This window comes from Lepisosteus platostomus, chromosome 19, assembly GCF_059453375.1.
Source record: "Lepisosteus platostomus isolate fLepPlt1 chromosome 19, fLepPlt1.hap1, whole genome shotgun sequence".
Lineage (NCBI taxonomy): Eukaryota > Metazoa > Chordata > Actinopteri > Semionotiformes > Lepisosteidae > Lepisosteus > Lepisosteus platostomus.
In genome coordinates this window covers 3024298-3045269 of record NC_142629.1, presented here as the reverse complement: position 1 = coordinate 3045269, position 20972 = coordinate 3024298, and the positions used below count along the sequence as shown (strand labels likewise).

Below are 20972 nucleotides of genomic sequence, written 5' to 3'. Positions count from 1 at the left end.
GTATGAGAGATGTTGGAATGTTTAGGAATCTCCAACAACACTTTTAGCAAAGATTGCTTTTTTTTGGGGGGGGGGGGGGGGGCATTTTCTTTCTGCAGGTCAGAAAAACTCAAGAGTCACACTTGCCATGAGTCTCATCCAGAAAGAGAGCGGGGAAAACAAATTAGACCGAGACGCTCACTCCACGTCTAGCCTAATGCTTGACTGGAATTAAAGGGCCTTTACAGGATAAAAAGCACAGTGCTGTAGGCCCCCAAACAAACAAATCTTAATTTGAAACTGGCAGCTGTTCTGACTTCTTGACAGCTGGGATTAAGCACAATGTAGCCTGTACCAGAAGATAAAAAACAGACAGGTCATATTTGTGCTTTTACTACAGTTCTGTTTCCATTCTGTTTTTCATAAAAAAAAGCAAGAGCAGCTGCCATATCTATTAATATCTAGATCCTGGTCCTAGACAATGATAAAATGGATTATAATAAACTGTAAAATATATTTTCCGTTGTATTTCCATCCCTATTGACAGAGGGGTTTCCAACAGACAGATTTACACTTACAGATTGGTGGCTTTTACATTTTTGTTGAAGATAACGTTAATATTTTCCTGTTTGCAAGTACTTTTTGCCAGGGTAAAGAAAGAGAGATGCATAGCTGTATCAGATTAGAAGACTTGACAGAGAGTATACAGTGATATTAACGTAGCGAAAAACAGCCACATACAGGATGAAAAATACAGCATCTTGGAAGACTCTGGCCATAAGCATTTAATCTTATTTTTTCCAAGGTTCACTGTCCCTCTGAAACAATATCTGAAATGAACACAGTCAAACTTTGTAAGGATAACAGACGTTGTGGACAAATTGCATGCTTATTTATATATAACGTGGCCTGCTGAGTCTTTTCCAGAAGCATTTTTTCTATAGCACCAAAACAGTGACTTGATTCATTTTAAGTTCAGCAATAAGATCTAAAGTAAAAGCCTCTTCATTGAGGGCACGTTACCTGAGAGCACAGTGAAAACAGCAGCAAAGGCATTCAGTTTCAGTCCATCTATCATGTTGCTTGAGTGAAAGAGTTCCAGGCACATTAGACTGAAGCCAACGACCAGGAGCATGATGTATAGCACCTCAGACACCACCGACAGCCAAAGGACACCTGAAGTACAAGACAGACACATTACTTAACATTTGTTTCAGGATCCATATTTTCTTGTCTTTTCAGAGCCATTAACATGGTCACAGAAGGAGGTATAAATACAATCATTCACTGGGGCCAGAATGTCATGCGATTAGTGTTTCATTGGCACCAAATCTGACTTTTGAAGGACAACTTTAACTGTTTTCATGAGCTGTTTATTCCTCTAAGAACATGAGGAGAGGCGGGGTATTTCATGAGAGCTATTCTTCCACAGCTAAGGCAGAAAGAAAAGGACCACCTGATCTGTGAAGGTTGGAAGTAAAATGTCCGCAGGAAATACAGTGATGACTCTTGGCCTTGCCAAGTTCTCCAAGTCTTAGCGCCGCAATATTCTGTGCAATAAGGACAGCATTTTTTTTCTTGAAAGCATTATATAGTCTTTGTTGCCTGAATGTGGAACCCCTAAGACACATCAAAATGGTCTTTTTTGAAAGACAAATGTGATAGATTTTTCTTTATTTGTCAAATGTCTGGTTAATGGGCCTAGAAAGACTTATAATACGTGCATCATGGAGTTTATCAGTATAAAAAAAGAGACTGTTCTATAGACTGTACAGTGTGTGCATGAACCCATTCTGATCCTGTTGCAAAACCACTGGTGAAGCACACGTCTTTTTGTTTAATGATTTAAAATGAAAAAGCCATACAGAGCACAGAAGAGACAGACGGCTGATTATCACACAATCACAGTGCAGCTTCAGCATCTATTTTTTACTATTGATAGAAAGTAAAGGTAATTCTAAATTAAAACATTTGGATTTATCCCATTCGAGACCGAGAACATGTTCACACATTGGTAACGCTCTGTACTGCATATCCTCTATAGACCTGTGGCATACAACTTAAATATATAAATCCAGACCTAACCTGTAGAATTTACCTCTGAACATTTCAAATTCTACATTTCTGTTTCTATGTCGACCTGTGTTACTTTATGAGTTTCAAACGTGAAACACAAAAGCTCACACATCGCAGAATGCCTTAATTATCAAGGGGCGATTTCAGTTGCAAAAGTAGTGTTTTGGGATTTCTGCTGTAAAATATGCCTATGCAATTTGAAATTGACTATGTTATCACTGTTAGAATGTTTTGATGTACGGAAGGCACAAGAGAAATAGCTGACATTTATCATGATTTTTTACCTGTGATATCTAAAGATTCTGAGCTTTGTCAGAAATGGATTTCCCAGAGGAAGAAAGGGATTGCAGACAGACAAGTGTACACCTGTGCAAGAAAGCCCCAGTGCTAGCTACTGTAGAAGAATACTGTTACCCTCCAATCCCTTCATCTCCTCTCAGCTCTCTGCATTCAGCACCATGGACAGCTGCTGCTGCACTTGGGCACTGGGCCATTGCGAAGCCTTGAAGGACAGTAATGAGCAGAGATCTCGGCAACTGCAATTCTTTACAGACCTGGACATTTTAAAATTCATTTGGAAAATAAAATGGCCACTGCCCGAATAACTCTCACACTCGGTTTGTATGTGTCTGTTTAAAGAAAGAGATATTATGGGTTTTATCCCTTTCCAGCCCACTGTTTTAAGTGCATAGATTTGTTTTTGTTTTTCTTTAAAGGTATTAACTTGCTATGGATGTCAAACTCACTTGGGTTCTTCCTTGAGAATCTACCAATTATTTTCACATTTACACAATATTTTTGGGGTTGCGCTAAACGTAGGTGCAAGGGTAATAAGAAATATTTAAAGGGATTTAACAGTTGATTATATCATAATCACAGGTTAATTTTCTGTTGTATCTCTCAACTATAATTCCTCTGCCTAAGTTCCAGTGGCAACTATCAAATAATTCAGCAACACATACTAGATTCTGAAAATACATTTCTTAAACTTATGTTTTTACACACAGTGTAATTGCCAAATCTCCTTCCACACTGCAACAATACACTGTTTGGTGTTTCAGCATGGTGTTTTCTGCACACCAGAAGACAGACACTGGAGGATCACACAAGCTGTTCAAAAGAATGGCAATAGGGTCTTCTGCCATTCATCAAGGATGTGTTGGTACAAATCACAAGTGGTAATGTTTTATTGAAACCTCTGTTGAAAAGACAGCTGACAGCAAAATGAATGGTTCAGTTTGAAAGCGTTCATCAGGAGGAATGTTGTGGGAGCATTGCTGCATATAGCTGCCCCAGACAAAGAAATATTGCAGGCAGTGCTTCTGTCGCTTGATAAATAAACAGCTTTGCACCTTGCTACTCATTTTAATAACAATAAATCTGGGAACTTTGTTTTTAATTTCATCTGCAGTTTCCTAACTGGCAAACAGCTCTTTCTGCTGCAGTGCAGTGACAATTGAGGGTCAATATAAATTGCTTGTCCAGACTATTGTCATAATTTAGTTCATGTAGGAGGGATGTCAGGTTTGCAGCAAATGGGATTAATATTGAGTGCCTTGATTCTGGCTGAAGTTAATAATAGCTTTAAAAAAAAAACAGGATTGAGTGGAAATATCTAGGGTCATATCTGGATCATACAGAAGGGTTTAATGGCTTTGGGATCAAATTTCAACACAGTGGTAAAAATGGTATTTGCTAACTCTCCAGCTACAGTATTAACAAGCAACAAATGTTCTCAATTTATTATTTCCTTGGGTCGTTTACCAAGATGCCCCTTTCACCACCATTGGTTGCCTTACCTTTGGAACATCTAGCTCCAACTTGACTGTTCATAAACTTGCTGCTTCTACCCCTATTGGCCTTAATAATGCTTAGCATTGCATATTTCTTTATGCAGATGATAGCCTGTTATATGTAGAAAATGTATCTTAAACCTGGCCCCATCTGCTAACTAATTTTGCAGATTTTGGAGCTCTATCAGGATATAAACCTGAACAGTCCATCTGTATTAGTGCCATTCAATTATACACTGGATGCACTATGCACTGGCCTCTGTCTGTGTCTGTTTGTCAAACACTTCACATACCTTGGCATTGAGAATTATTCTTCATCTGCTCTCACAGAAAACAATTTTAATAGCATTTTCAAACAGGTGGACATTGACTTGAACAGATGGACTCATTTTCCTAGTTGTCTTCAAGCTTGCGTCTCTAAAATAAAATGAACGTGTTTCTTTGTTTAAATTTCTTTGATTCTATGATTCTTCCCTTTTCCCCCATTTGGCTATTGGGATAAATTGCACTCTAATGTTCCAAAATTCAAATGGAAAGGAAAGTGACCACATATTGATTTTTCACTTTATGGCAGGAAAGAGACCTGTCTGCAGGAGACCTGCCTTGGCCAAAATTCAGATTTTATTTGTTTTCTTGTGTTTTGCGGCCATTGTCTGCTTGCTTGGAAGTCTGGTATTGCCACGTAGACTTCAAAATCAGATTTACACTGAGGTCTCATTTACAGATATTGTAAACAGTATTTTAGCCCCATAATTATTACACAATTAATTAAGATCTGGCATTCTGTAGAGACTGCTTTTTGGCCGCATAATTACACAATTAATTAAGGCTTGGCCTTCCGTAGAAGACATGGCATCCCATCTCTCCTATTTTGTATCATAAACTAATTACAGGCAATTCATCTTTCTCACATTTGCACACACTTGTATGGTATGCTTTCCGTATGAATTGAGCTGCCATGGCAAAACCATCCATGAAGCACATATAACTGTCTTGTCAAAACTGAATAACGTCCTTTCAAAGTCCCAGAAAAAAAAAAGGCAGTTAGACTGATGGATGACACTGAGAATATGTAGCTACAGGAAAACAAGGCACATAAGCTCCTTCGTGAAAAGCAGAAAATACAGACGAAAGTTGCTATCAAACTACAAAAAGGAGGTACATATTGTGACGAAGGACATCCATTTTCAGAGCAACAGATAAATTGCAATCACTGACAGGAAAAGTTTGCATAATGACAAAGCAGTCTTTTTTATTATTTGCCAGTTCACATGGGCAAAACTGTATGTTGGTTTGGGTTGTGTGGTCTGTCGAGTTTCAGGGGCTGTTTTGCCTGAGGTCATGTCTAGATTCTTCAGTCCCTCACACCACATCCTGAACAAATCTGACAGGGAGGACGATCAAGTTGGTGGAGGAGATCATGGGATGTGACCGGCTGTCCTTCTAAATAAAAGAGTTTGTTCAATGACAACAGAGACGTAATAAAAGTATAAAGTAACACAATTTGAATAGCCAGGGAATATAATAGCCAATGCTCCCTGGTATAGCAACTAAAATCTTTCTTATTTGATAAAACAAAGTCATTAAAATATCAATAACATATTAATGCATTTACTGTATAATGGATAAGTCTGTAAGTTTTCAGGAAAAGGATTGCCATAACTTTGTTAAAGCCTGCTTCGGAACATTCTAAGATTTTGTCTGTGTAGAGATATTTTCTAACTGCTCAAATAAACCTTTCTTTCATTTCTCACTGATCCTTTATATTTTCCTGGTAGGCGTAAAGGCTGGATGCTTATGCCTTCAGATGTCATGCCGCAGAAGCGTAGCAAGCAAACATCAATCCTGTTATTTTTCTAATCACTCCACTCTTGCCCTGGAATAAACCTAACCTGAAATAAAACTGTGTTTTCTTTAGGTCTTTGAGCTCGGTGCAACATTTATTCTCCATGCGTTTGTAGATTATTTATAACATAGACAATCCAAGACCCTGGTCACACTGATTTCTTTGGAAAGTATTTCTTTATTACTAACTACCAGTTGTTTTTATCTGATGCTTTCATCCAATGCAACCTCCTGTACATTTGCAGCAATTATACAGCTGGGTATTTTTACAAGACATCTGGGTGATGAACATTGCTTATAGGTTCAGCTGTAGTGTTTCACTCAGGGGTTTGAATCCTCAACCTTCTAGTTACAAGTCCAGGACCCCCAATCACTGCTGTCTTTCTAGCAAAGCTGTCTAGTGGCCTTCCCCACATGTTGTGGACAGGAACACAGATGAGTGAGCAGAGGAGCCTTTGTCTTTTTCATAGCTTCTACTTTCAGTTTATTCGTGTAGAACAAACACAACCACAGAGGCAGTGATTTGGTACTCGGCCTCAAGCTGAAGCTGCTCATTTTCAGCGCTGATAACTCATAGCTACGGATTTGCATGACAGGTGGAGGGCGATAATTAGTCTGCAAGCATCCCCAGCAAACATCCCAGCCATTGCAGAAACAAGCTCGGCTGGGCATGAAATTGCTCAGCTTCTGTTACCCAACGTTAGATAAAATTCTGCGATATTGATCTCGCTCACTCCTACTATGAAATGTGCACCGCTAATTCATCAGCTGGCAGACTAGTTTATCTCTTTCTCTCTCACCTGTGCCACAAGCCTTATGTTTTGCAGTCACTGCAGAAGCTGATGCTCGGAAAGAAGAGGCCAAAAACAGAGGATGAGGCAGCTGTTGCCACAGGACATGAAGCTGCCCTGCAAGATGATGAACTTCCTTCGGAAAGCCTTTCAGATGAACTGTTGCACTGAAAGGAATTTAATCCAATTGTTTTAGGAGCAATATCCCCCCGAAGTGAATAAACGCAGCATTTCCCATAAAGAAAACCCTCATTTCTTACTAATTGAAGTGTTAATGAAAATCGCACCAGGTCTTGGCTTCTGTCATTGCTCTCTTTTCTTCAGAGCGAAGCAAAAGCTGACTGCAATCACAAACATGCAGCTCATGATCGTAGATGTTTTTTTCGTTTGCTTAGGAGCGAGGCTGGCCTAGCTTTCTTACCTTCTGCATATTTATTTCAATTCAATATGAATAAATGAGTCTGTAATGATACAGAACGAAGAGAAATCAATGGTAAATAACTGATAAGAACCACCTTCTAGCATTTTATACCGGTGCTCTCAAGATGGAGATTCAGGCTGAACGGATTTGTGAAATCTAGTCCCAGGCACTGGTGTGTGCTTGACACCAGAGCTGTGTTTACCTCCACAGAAACAACCCAACTGAAACTTAATGTTGTTTACTACATATTTCTTCATGATCTCTGTTAACATGAGACCTGAATGAAGAATACCGAAGAGCGGCACCTACTTATTTCAATTTAAAGAAAGGATCTCCCTAGTTATGGCGATGATGACACAAGGACAATCAAAGCCGGCATGGAGGGTGCAGTGCAAAATTTCTTGTGAGGTTTTAGTGTGCTTCGGCCATGCTGTAGTCCTGTCTGCCAGAGTGCATTGAAATGCAGGGAGAGGGCTTAACAGGCTTCAGGAACAGCCCTTTGTTTCTAAGAATGTCAGCTTCCTTCATGACTTCTTAACTACCTGATTGTATCGCCACTTGCAAGCACAGCCAGTCACGTTCACTGCTGCTGCTGTTTCACTTGACAACTCTTGTGAAACCTACAACAGAGAACTAAGACAAATCAATCGGGGATAGTGTAATTAAATATATATACTGCAATTACCCAATTATAGTAAAATAAGTATCAGCAGAGTGCATTTAGTAGTAAACAGAAATACAATGCACCAAAAGGGCTAAATGATATTCTCTAGATGCATTACAATTTGAACAAACATGATCATTTTACTGTCAGCATAATACTAAGAAAATTCAATAGACCGATTGTATTAATCCTGAATGCATTCATACAGGCTGTTGCCAGGGACAACCTACATCGTCTGAAAGATACTGACAGATTGCTCCAGTACTTGCAAAAAGAATAAAAAAAGGGAGAAAAGAGAGGTTTTAAACATTATCTAAATAAAAAAAATGATTGATAGCTGAAAGAAAGCAATGCGCCCATCTGCACAGAAAGAGGCTTTCAAAGCAGTCATACTGCTTCAATAACCCTTGGAAAGTGAAGGTATAAACCAGAAGAATGTCAGTGCGGCACTCAATTAGTGCGCTGGCTCTCCCTTAATAATTTATCTCTGGAGTTTCATTGAAAAGCAACACTGATTGGGACCGAGATTTTCTGAAATGGGTTTTCCTACTGGTGTGCTAACCGCCATCAAGCCACTGTCTTTTCCCTGGGCTTTGTGATCTGACTGGTTGGGGGGAGAAAAAGCTCTCCAGCCCGGTGCATCCTTCAACAGTCATGACGGAGAAACGTCTTACAGATGGTGTACATTTATCTTTGCTCAAACCGATAAGGAAAGAATTCAAAGATCTCCACTTTTTCTCATCTTATCCCTTTCCACACCACAAAAGGGCTCCAAACAAATTTTAAAAGCTTGCTCAGCGATCATAAGAAATAGACGTTCCAAAGAAAGAACTTCTAAACATCCTCATGTTCTTATATGCGAGCCTCACCTGCTTCAAGGGGCCCTTTTTCTCCGAGACAACAGTTTCTCTCACCCTTCCTGGTTTACATGATGCTCTGCACCTGTGTCTGGCCAGTGTGTTTCATGTCCTCCATCTTGGCTCTGCCCTGTGAATTGGACCCAGAGCCAATATGGTGGAGATAGGCTCTGGCTCATATTCTCCTCTATAAGCATTAAACCCTACGTATATAATGAGTGAAGTGAACTACATTACAGGCTTCCATTCAATTTTTGCAAAGCTCTGGTAAACATTTTTCACTTTTTCTTCAACACTGTTAAATGTATGCTCTTAATGAATATGTACAAAAAACATGTGGGCTGTTCAGTGTGTAACAGGTTATTATACAGCAAAAGACATGGAACAATTCCACTTAATCACAATTAACTGTGATTGGCTAATTTGCTCAATTAAGTAATTTAGAGATCATTTAGAATTATAATCTAAGTACTCTTCAGCCCTTCTTGTCCACTTAATTGGTTCAATTAAGTCATTGCAGACTGAGATGAAATGAAAACCAGAAACAAAGTTGGTCTTTGAGGATTGGTGTTGCCTACACTTGAATGCTGTCTGTTGAACACTGCATTCTTTGTGTATGACCTGCATTATCATTAAAGAGAAAAAAACTGTATGAATACCATATTATGTCTGAGGCAAACTTATGGGTAATGCAAATAAAGGTTACTCTCATTTAAAACTAATTTGGCAGCAAACTTGAGACGACACAAATATCTTTGCGCAGAGATGTGAGTCCCATTTTCAGATATGAACACCTTCAATCCCAGTGAATAATAAATACGCCGACCGAACAGCAAACTGACAAGGACAACAGATCTGGTATTTGCACAAGTTCCTGTGTCCGCTGTCAGACAGGGCTGATAGCCGGCGTAATGATAATCATTACTCACCCCTCTCCGACGCCGGGGCCAGATCAATAAAGCTTCTGCATTTCTCACCTGAAAAGACACAGGAAAACAGCAGAGTAAAGGTTTGGGAGAAATGGTACATTTCTGCGGGCTAAGATGTCAACTCTGGGTCTCCAAGTTTCTGGTTAGTTTCTCTCTTCCTCTTCCATAGGAATTCTGAGAGTCAGCTTTCTTCCCTAAAACCCCTGGCTGGATGGCACCTTTTCCAGCCTATAGCCTGATCTCAACAGACCTCCTTGGCCAAGCAATGCTGGTGCTAGTCAGTAGGTGTCACTCTACCAGCTGGATTTGAATTTTAAAACCAATGGATGAGACATTAAATAAAGTTTCTGACTACTTGATCTTCTTGACTGCTTGATCATTAAACATCCCATTGTGCTGTTCATAAGATGTTGACTAAATCCCACTCTAACTACAGATCCCCTTTAACTGGTAAAGCAATTTCTCACTACAAGTAATCTACTGTGTAGTGGCTGTCACGGATGTCGGAAAGGACGAGCCGTGGAATGACAGGAGAGCGAAAAGACCCTATGTGTAGCAGCGAGACGGGGGTTAGCTCAGCTGTTCAGGGAATGCCATATAGAAACCTATGGCCTCAGGTAGCAGACGTGGGGCGGCCTGGTGCTTGGCGGGTTTCAGGACATCCGAACGTAAATGCTGAGCCAAGGCAGAATGAAAGACCCAGAAATATACAGCCCCAGAGAGAGAGAAACACCGGAAGGACAGCAAAGAACTGGAAATGAGAGACAGGACAGAGAAGGAGCGCCCTCTGGCTGCAGAGGGCATGACAGTGGCACTAAATCACTGCTGCATGTCTACTAGGTGGGAGCTGCTCATCAGTGATGGACGGAGTGTGTTTCCTTCAATATTGACAGTTTAACAGGACACGGTTTTGGAATATGCTCATATAAGAGCTGAGCTCTGTCTGTGACTTGTAGAGATTCTGAATCTTTTTTTGATCATCTCATTCAATCAGGGCTGAAGAAATCTTTCTAGTGCAGCTCCCAGAGGAATCACCTAGCTCAGGACATGGTGTTTTTCAGAGGCATTTTGACATCAAAAACCCATCAGGCGGTGGTGGTTATGTTCAGCTCGCATCAGTGGAAAATGAAAAAGACTTACATTTGGAAAGAAAACATGCACTATGTTATGCACGTCAGAAACAAATAAAAGAACTACATGTTGGTATGATCCCTAAGCAAATCGGTGGGCAGAGCAGACCTTCAGTTCATTTGTGCTTTTTCAAGTTCAGTATTTTTCCAGCTGCTGTTCTGTAGATTAGTACATGGAAGATTGGCACCATGAAACCAAGTGGGCATCCATCCTGTGCAAAACACAGATATCTTGTCTGCCTTCACCTACAGGTCGCCTCTTCACTAACGAGGGTGCCAGCGCTGTTGTAGCATTGATTTGTGAGACATGCTACAGCACAGAAGTATAACATTGCCTGGGCTTTTTTATGAAGCAGCTGAGGTACAGCAAGATGAGAGGAAGATGAAAAGAATTCGTAATGGAGCATCTCAAAATAAGTTTAAAAAGGCACAACAGTTAAATGGACTGACGAAACCTCATAACTTGAAAATTCACAGTGGCAGACAATGGTTCAGATCCATCTAAATTTTGACCAAATTGACCAGTTTTCATCTCTTTTTACCATCTATATTCCATGAATCTGCTACACATCCCTTTGATTTTCCACAGTTTGCATCATGCCTTATTGTACTTTTGTATGTAATGCTGTGCTTTCCTAACTCCTATTGTATTTGCCTTGCAAGTCTTCAGGAAATGTCAGAGAAAAGCAAAGAAGAGCCAGGCGAGTACCTCAGTCAGACGTTAGGTTGCAATATCGTGCAGACAGTTTTTTTAACCACTACCGGGTTGCTGGAGAGTAATGACACATTTGTGCACTTGAGTCCCAGATGAATATACATTTCAAATATACCTTTTAGACAAAAAACAAAACAAAACAAGAAAGCTGTGGTAGCTGCAATACCAGCATAAACACAATTGTTGCCCTTATGATTGTCACTGCAGAAGTAAAACCCTGTCTGAAGAAAGCACTGCAGTAAATTCATGCCTGTATCTAACAAATCAGACTGACAGCCAGCAAGATCCCTGTGCCTTAACAAGCTACCCCATGTCTCAGTCACCTTATGTTCCCGTATGCAACACAGACACTTAAAGAATGGATCAAATTCAGTGGAATACAGTATACCATAGCTGACTGAGCAGAACATCTGCTATAATTCAAAACTTGTCACATTTAGATGGCTCTATTTATAATAACATTCCTGCCTGCCCTGCTCTTTAAAGTGAGTAGACCCTTCAGTGCTTTGCAACTGGAAGGCACTGATTACAGAATGCAATTACAATTTTATTTTTTTTCTCTCAGCTACAACAACATATTAGCATGTCAGATATAGTTTCGCACTCTTGTGCTTCTGAAGCTTTAGAAATTAGAAACCTTCACCAGTGTAATGCACTGTACAAGGAGAAGGGAGCAAGCTGCACGTTTTCGCCAGATGGAAACACAATTATAAAGCAAATATAAGCTGAGTTCATTCTAAAGCATTTAATTTTGGATTGATTTTTTTTTTTTAGCAGGCTAAGCTATACTTAAAGCAAACTTCCCCCCCCCCATTTAATGTCTTGCATTGGATTTACTGGAGTACTGGAAACTGTGGCCAAATATAAAAGAGTAAAAACTGGAAACAAAACTTAGAATCGTTAAGATTGAATGAAGAAGATTTTAATGCATAATGGTCCAAAGATGAAGAATACTACATCAGGCTCTGTCATTACACAGGCTGCAAAGGCCTCATGTGACTGTCAGTACAAAACTGTGTAGTCTTTTACACTGAATACCTCACACTCCTCAGCTGCAGATCAAAAGAAATTATTACACCCTACGATTACAAGATAATTGAACTGCTGCCGCAAATTTATAGGGGCTACTGTATATCGGAGTCACCTTAATTAAGAATTGCTGTGGGTACACCATACTATTATTAATATCTTAGGTTTTATACAAAATACGTATAAATTATGGGCAACCATCCTTAGAATGATGTCATCATTGGCAAGTCAGTTCAGTATTGGCTTTCATAAAGGGGCCTTAAGAAACAAGAGGAAGCAAAAAGATGTGTAGGTCCCTCCTACAGCAGGAGACCAGATCTCTGGATGTAGTGGAGGCCTCAGCAATCTAGGGAGCAGCACCGTGTGAGCTCTGAGCCCAAGCTGAATCCTGGCAGGGGCAGATCTGCACCCTTCATTCAGTTAACAAATGTGCTCCAGTTTGGGGGTTACAAGCAACAGAAAATGACTTACCCACTAATGATTTAATAAACTTTTTACACAAGACGTATGCAATAACTTGTTGGAGCCATAGTAACTACTTATAAACAGCAGCAGTTACTGTACAAGCAATAACATACCTAAAGTATTGAGTACTACAACAGTTCTGGTAAATATGTATATGCTTCAGCACATAATGTTGTATATGGAAGAAGCCTGACATTTTTTATTTGGCAGTTTTAAGTCTTCTATCCTTCCACCAAAAAGAAAGAATTTCATTTCAAGAGGATTAGGGGAGAATCACATTTTGCACCAGTTTTGCACCCTGCTCAGTGAAGTGTGAAATCCTAACTTGGTGGGCCAGTGGCAGCTATAACTGAAGACAGAATTGGCTTCTTTCATGGAGGATGGAACATACAGCTGCTCTGGGATGCTCATGTCCACGCCGAAGATCACATTTTGCAGCTGCTGAAAAGTTGCAAAGCTGAGGCCAGCCAGGACACAAAGCAGTCACTATCGTCGGCCATCCTCACTGTCAGTGCAGCCCAGTCGTGGTTTTAGAACCACTCAAGGACTCAGGGAGCCTGAATTTGACATTTCTTGGCAAATGACGGCTACAGTAGAAATACAAGAGCAACTAATTCTGCATTTCGAGATCTCCCTGTGTATCCTTTTTCATTATATACTGTGCTCGGTGTTTTTGCAAGCTGACTTGAGGGCTAGGCCTGGAGCTAGAGTAAGTGCGCTCTTCCCAAGATAAAGGAGCCCTGCGGCTCATTTCTTTCAAACCCAATGAAAATTGCACTAAAGCTGTCCTTCTTAAGAATCTGCAAAGTGGCGCTGCACAGCTACAAAAGGCAGAAAGACTTCATCTGAAATCACTGCCTGAAGGTTACATGTTATGGACAGATCACCCTTGCATTGGTCATTAAAAGTGGAGTGAAACGCAGCAGAAGTGTAGTTAAACCGAGCAACAGTATAAGCAAACTAAGTAAAAACTGAATAAATCTCAAATGGGGAAAAAAGTGCACATTTGTGGTGGCAAACCTTTTCCAGGCAGAGGAAATGGGATATTTCCTTAGATTAGTTTTGCACCGAGAAGGCGACATTAAATCAAGTCCAATTAGAACACGAGCCTGGGAAACAGAAAAATACCTACCAAAGAGCAGAAGACCTTCAAGCTCGATCACATTGACTCCTGTGAGAACAATTAAGCTGTCTGAAACTGAAACTGATTTGGGGTTTTTACGTATTTGTTCTTTCACCTGTTTTGCACAGAGAATTGGATTGTAATGTTGGATGAAAAGGACACAAAACAATTATCTGGCTGCCACACAGAATTTCCCCTAAGCATTACAGGAAGACAGCTGCTGCAACTTCGAAGCTGCCGTTTTAGCTTGTCTACCGCATCTGTAGCTGATTGTGATGGGAGCCCATAAGTCCTTCCAAACGATGCAAACATGCTGTCCACTTATTAAATGAAAGTAAAGTTTTCATGGTCATGTCTACACATTTACCAGAAGTGTAGAAAGATCTAATGAGGCTGTATTTATGGCTAAAATTAGACTTAAACATTTTGTTTAAGGGAGACTGCAGTCTCAATTTCACAGACCCGTAATTGAATCTTTTGTAACCAAATAAATTAATTAACAGTATCAAAAAGTTTGACAAATTCTGAATCAGGCACGAAATGGTGAACTTTGTGAAAGTCTCACAAACCGCTGGTCTCTCCACGGGTGAGAGTGAGAGTTGAAGCGAATTGTGACATGATGCGGCCCTTCCTGCTCACTAGTCACTGCAATGACTAATTGAATAGGATGTATGAGCACATAAGTATAGGTTATGCAGCAGTGTATTTGTTGGCATAATACTGAAATAGTACTAATACTAATTTTAGACGGTTTTGCTGACAAATACTAAGTAATAGTATCTCAGTGTTCATATTACTATTGGTTTAAAGAGATGTATTCACAAATCTGCTTGTTTACAATCTAATAAGGTTTTTTTCATGTCGCCAGACGTTTTGTTGCCTCTTTCTGAATTGCAGACAATGAAGGTGCTGCTCATATCGGGAAATTGTGTCTATTTTGTGGTTTAATTGAAGGTTTTACAAGTTACTGCGTACATTTTACTTTCATAGTGTTTTTAAATGCGCTCATCGATAATCATTCTTTCTAACCCTAGAATATAAAAATAGTGTTACAGTAACCCTTTAACGTCCCAAAAAATCTCACAACAAAATGTTTCTTGAATTCCATATGGATACTACCAATAGTTGGAAATTTTGGTAAATTGCAAAAGAGCTGATGTGAAGGTTTTTCAAACAGCGTGCTAAGGCATTCTTTTTTTCATTTAAAAAAATGGATCACGACAGTGAAATCAAATAACATGCTTATGCAGACCTGGTTCTGGGTTGGTGCGTTTGCAGGTTTTTCACAATCCCTTTAACGCAACAGTATCTGAAGAGCTGGAAGAAGTCGTTCAATCACTCTGATAATGAACTGAATTAGTTCATCAAGAGCTGTGCTGGAATGAAAAATGCCAGAGACACAGGTCCTCCTGGATCAGGACTGGACAGCTTTCTGAGTCATTTTTAACCCAGGAGAGCACAGCTGTGGACCTTGGGTTAACAGTGACTTCCTATTTCCATTCTAGGTTAATTGAATAAATGAATGATTTATTTGCCTAATTAGACCTGTCGGTTGTATTATAAAACTAGCTCTGATTGTTGCCCTCCAGGACTGGAATTCTGTATCACTGTTTTATATCAAGCTGGATAGTTCCTCCAACTAGCTTTCCTTACACAGACCTAATTAAAATTAAACATAATTAAAACAATTCAAAGCCAACCCTGGCCCGATGCAAACCACAGTTCCTCACACTGATCACTTAGGTTTGCAAAGTCTTTGAAGAATACTTCTTGAGAAATTACATCTAGTCTAGCGGCAGGTCTCTAACTCTTCTTATATAGCAAAATAGTTTAGATTATGTTTTATAGGAGACTGCACATATTGGACCGCCTAGAAACATAAAGAGATCACAGTTAAAACAAACAGAAAATGAGGTTAAAAGGCACACTGTATTTATCTTGGAAGATTCTGTTTCCCTTCTTATATACAGACTATTCAATTTGGTTGTTAATCTAAAAGTAGGGCACCAGATGTAGCAACAGCACACTCATGTTTCAGAATTACACTATGAGCATCAGAAAGAAAGCAATGGAGCAACTGAGAAAGAAATGTGTACAGCATGAGATAGGATTTGCTGCCGCAGAGACCTCTCGCCTGCTTTACTACCGAAGTAGAAGACTTGGAGTCACTCTTCAGAATCTGTCCATTTCTTGCTCTTGCAAAAAAAAAAGGTGTTTTCTCTTCGGGCTTTTTAATAAAGGGAATCAAAGTTCAAATAAATATGTCTTGCAACTACTGGAAGTAATGGCATCCACAGAAACTGAAGAAACGGTGCTTGTATTAAAATAAAACAAAACCAGCTAATCTGAGGCTTGATTACATGTGACAAGGTTCCATCTGCTTTTTAATTGGCAGAATTCTTAATCAAAATCAATCATGTTTCTATCAGACATGCATGGTAGTTCAGACAGAAGAGCGGAAAGCTGGAGACACAAGCACCAGATACCATGCATTGAACTGTTTCCTAAATTGTATCTAGCTTGTTAAAGAGGGTTTTCTGCCAAGACCGTCTAATTCATTTCCTTGATCTTTTTATTGTCTATAAATCCCTTTTTTAAATTAAGCATGCATATGGGTACGGTGGTAGTCGAGGTTATTAAATATGCAGCTTATGCATTTCAATTTGGCATATGTTTCTGTCTGAGTACGTGCACCTGTGTGCTGCAACACAGAAGCTTTTTAAATCTATTTCTGCTCATCCTCCGTCCTGCAAATACCATGCATGGTCTATCCGCTGGTACATCTGTCTTCACATATACAGATATGTTTATGGAAGGCCTGGATAGGAACATCTGGTTAAAAAAGGAAAAGAAACTCATTTAGTCCTTTGATGTAATCCCTAATAAACTGATCTCTCTCCCAGCCCCTACCCAATTTCTGTAGCTCAGCAGGACTGTTGGAGCAGTAATAAGGCACAACGATACTCTGCTACTAAAGTCTATTCAAGAATTTCCAATGGAAGCTGTATTTGCAGACCAAAAGTGTTTTCTTTTAGTTGTGTTCCTTCAGGGAAGTACCTTTTTAGTTCATTTTACCAGATCTACATATTTTTTAGGATATTTAAAGCACCTAAAGATATTATCCTCTCCCTGTTTCTTTTTAAAAAACACAATATCATCAGCAAAGGCTTTACTCTGGGACTGGAAAAAAGGATGACAAAAATAACTGGAAGGACTTTGTGGGCTCTTGACCAAGAATCCCATCGCTGGCGATTACTGACTACTGTCACTGCGATTACTGTAATAAGATACAGTAACAATGAGCCGAGTTGATGGTAAGGAAGCTATATTCTATCCCTCACCTGAACTGTGTATACTAAGGAGGAATTTATCTTGGTTAACCTGGCTTTAGAACAATGAATCCTTTGTGTGGCTAAATACAGAACTCACTGTTGACGTTTATTATAGGTGTCAGGCACCAGTCCTTAAGGAGCAGGGATGCTGCAGGGGTGGAATGAATTCTGTGCAAAGTAGTAAGGGTGGCAGAAACATGAGTGCTGCCTTCTCTATCCAGAAGCCCAGAGCTTTCAGCAGACATTCACACTGAAATACAGACGTCCTGCCATGGAACAGCCTCACAAAGACAACAGGGCACATGCTACTGGGTTATTTGAATTGAAAAGACAGGGTGAAGCCTTAACTTAACCCCTCCCTGCTGTTCTGGTTGGCCCAAGAAGAGGAAGAGGTATTTTCCATTCAGCTGCACACAGTGATGAAAACACTTGCTCCCCTTCATTACAGGTTAATAAGACTGCGATATTTTAATGAATGATTGTGACCACCCAGATCTCAGCATGATTGTTCCTCTGCCGGTAAAATTACTTAGCTGTATGCAAGTTAGAGGTAGTATTATCTGCTCAGTCTGCTGCTACTTCAGAGGAAACTGTAGGTTAATGGATTTGATCCTACTTTCGATTAAGTGGCTTTTCATAGCTAATGTTGAGAATTCAAAATAATCTGCTCGCATGTTGAAGACTTATGCATCATGGCATGATTATTTACACTAGAATTCCAGGCAATTTCTGTACTGTAGATTGGACACATTTTACATCTCCTGATCTATTCAAGTGGTTGGTCAAGAAACAGGACCAACAGGACCATGTCATCAAAATGCGCCATAGTCAAACTGCAGTTCTTTCACGAAGGCTTGCTTTGCTCGGTTGTGTTTCCCTTTATAAAGGAGCACTGCCCTCAGTCTGCTACTGATTCACACTGGAGCAAAGCCCACTCTGCCCCCTTCTTCGAATGAGCCCACGGGTCACCAAGGCCAGAGAGACACCAAACAGCAACATGACATTTAAATATCTTGAAATCTCCTTCATAATGTTGAATTATTTGCACTGCCTTTGAAAGAGCCTGAATTCTCCAGGTAATTTATATATGTGGTTAGCAGAGTCAGTCCAGGTACAGACCCTAAGTGACCAGTATCCACGCACGTATTTTACAATCTGCATTTTTTTTTTCCGTCACGCAGCAACACACACATGCATATCCTAGATTTTTAAAATAGGTGAGGGATGTGAGTATTTGAGATGCAGCAGATACAATGAAGCATTTTAAAATGAATCAGATTCGTATCGGATCATATCAGAAATCTGGAGTGGGCATGTACTCCAGAATGGAGCTGGAGAACATCTGCCCTCAGATTCAGACCTTGCAAGCATCAGGTAGGAGCTCAGTGCGCCAGAGCTCCTAACTGGAATGATGTAACGTCACAGGGCCAATTCAACAGGTTCTCAAAATCTCCAGCTGTCGGTCATTTAAAAGTGCCAAACGTGCCAGATCGTAACCCATAGAAGTAGGACTTTGACACGCAAGCTACATACCATTCCATAGATTTTCCTTTAGGAAACTGTAGACCGTTTATCTGTAAGCTGCAAGCATATTTACTGTACAGCAGCAGACTCTATTGGCTACTCCTAAAGGTGTAACTGCCTGCTGATTTCACTAACCTCAGAATGTCACATTATTTGATTGCAGCTTGGCAGTAGTAATATATTCCTTTTTGTCTGATTGGAATCATTCTAATCCAGAGCTTTCCTCCGAGACTAGGTCAAGCGCGTCTAGTGATTTTCAATCCAACTATATTTAACAAATATACATCAGCTCATTGCTGGCTTAATTGGATCAATTTAACAACATCTCACAGCTCTGCGGGCACTGATGCTTTAAAGAGACATACAAATCCTGCAGACCCTCCAGGACCAGCCCTGGTATAGACACTGTCTCATCATTTAAACTGCTGTTCTTGTGTGCTGTAAGTTTAATTGTGTTGTGTGTGCGTGTGCTTCTCTTCACTTGGTTTCAAATCATCACACACTTTCTGACTCGCAATTACTGCCGACACCGATTCCACACTAAAAGACAACCCGGAGAGAATCAACTTTAGCTTTGATAAGAAATTTTGTAAAAAAAAAGTCAGGCAAAAGAAAGGAATTAAAATAGCTCTGTACATAATGTATTTCTATAGTATGTGAGACTTAATATGAAGCAGCATAACTTTAGAGATTGTGAGCCATACATTTCACCCCGATCTTCTTAGACCATAGCAACACTGCCCCTCTTGATAAAGTTCTCCCTAAAAGAAACCCCACTTTAATTGATAACGCTTTAGCCGAAGGGTTATTTTCAAAAACGTGAAAGTAAAAAAGAAAATACAGTGGGGGGAAAAAATAGAACCAGTATTTGTAATGATATAGGATTTCAGAACATCTGCGCACTTCTGAGACCTTCAAGAGCTCAGCATGCTCGACTGGTTTGCGGGGCTGTGCAGAGCGTGTTACTTCTGATCCCATTTCACAGACGAAACCGTCAGCGATGAAACACACGCTTCCCGCAAAGTATTTCTTTTTTTTTTTTTTAGACGGGTCTAAGAAAAACGTGGGGAATTGGCGAATTTAAAATGACTGCGCTGGGAGCAGAAAAGCGAGTTCTATACTTGCTTGCTGTCGGCGGTGGATGCGGGGCGTCTGCTGAAGAGATGCGGATAAGAAGCCAGAAGTTGAACCGTTCGCAGACTGCGCTGGGCAGATGAAGGGAGAGAGAGGTGGGGGGAAAGACTTCTTACCTCCTCCGTTGATGTTTTCCTCACACGAGTACCAGATGCCGGTGTGAAAATGCCTGAACAGAAACCTGTCGTCGCCAGTCTCCCAGCTGTAGTGAACCTTGCTCTGGTCCGTCTCGTTTACCCCGTAGTTGATGCAATTTCGCAGGCGGTCTTTGCTGCAGTTCGGCTTGGCGACTCTCTGTGTGCCCTCGCACCAGTAAGTCGTGATGAAAGCGGTAGTGGAAAAAAACAGAGCCACCAGATTCAAGCCCACGGACAGCAGCGCCCTGCATTTCCGAGTGGTCTTCATTGTCCAAGAAAGTCTTTGCAGATGGAGTGAAGAGTTCATCCAACTGATCAAATCACGGACAGATAAATCTTTTAGAAGCTCTCGATATGTCCTTCCTCCCACATCACTGTAAAGAAAAGACGAAGATGGAACGCTAACGATGAACTGCTGCTGCTCAGCATGATTGCCCTTGGGGAATAACTAGTAACCGGTTAACGCTAAAGAAAGCCGACAGCGGAGAAGCAACAGTGCGTGATCGGTACTCGCATCTTTTTGTACTTCGTTACAAAACCGTCCAGAAACAAGCCAACCTCCCCCCACCAAAAAAAAGCTCAGGGTCTCTTGGACGAAAGCAGGACATCAGAGAGCCAGCGTGCGCTAACCGTCTTCGTCCTCAAGTTGTCAGGATTGGGAATCCTTTCGCCTGGCGTTGCGCGCAATCCTTATTCTCTTCGTCCTCGATCTCTCCCTCTCAAACTGTCTTCGCAGCCTCAGACATGCGGTGTCTGTTAAATAGCGCTTTAACAGAGCCGGCATCAGCTTGCATTAGACAAACAGTGACAGAGGGGGGCAGTGACTTCACTCCGAAAGACACCTGTGGGTATATTCAAGTCCCGGCGAGAATAAGGGTTTAGGAAAAAATGGCAGGAAGATTTTTTTTTTTCCTGCAGCAGTAGACCTTGAATCGGATACATTATGCCCGATCCGAAACAAACTCCATTTATACAGTTACAGCAGAGTTTTGAAAACATTTTTATCGTCGTTGATTTTAACACAAAAC

General features: G+C 40.5%; 1 protein-coding gene across 1 annotated transcript in view; it reads right to left on the bottom strand.

Moving 5' to 3' along the window:
• gsg1l (gsg1-like) overlaps window positions 1–20717 on the bottom strand; it is a 30168-nt gene extending 9451 nt beyond the window's left edge. Inside the window, exons 1-3 of the mRNA XM_088612417.1 lie at window positions 19924–20717; window positions 9356–9403; window positions 1003–1155 (exon numbers count right to left, since the gene is read on the bottom strand). Of these exons, the coding sequence (XP_088468543.1) occupies window positions 1003–1155; window positions 9356–9403; window positions 19924–20251 (529 nt within the window). The 5' untranslated portion in view covers window positions 20252–20717. The remainder of the gene's footprint in view (window positions 1–1002; window positions 1156–9355; window positions 9404–19923) is intronic.
• Window positions 20718–20972: the final 255 nt, after the last annotated feature.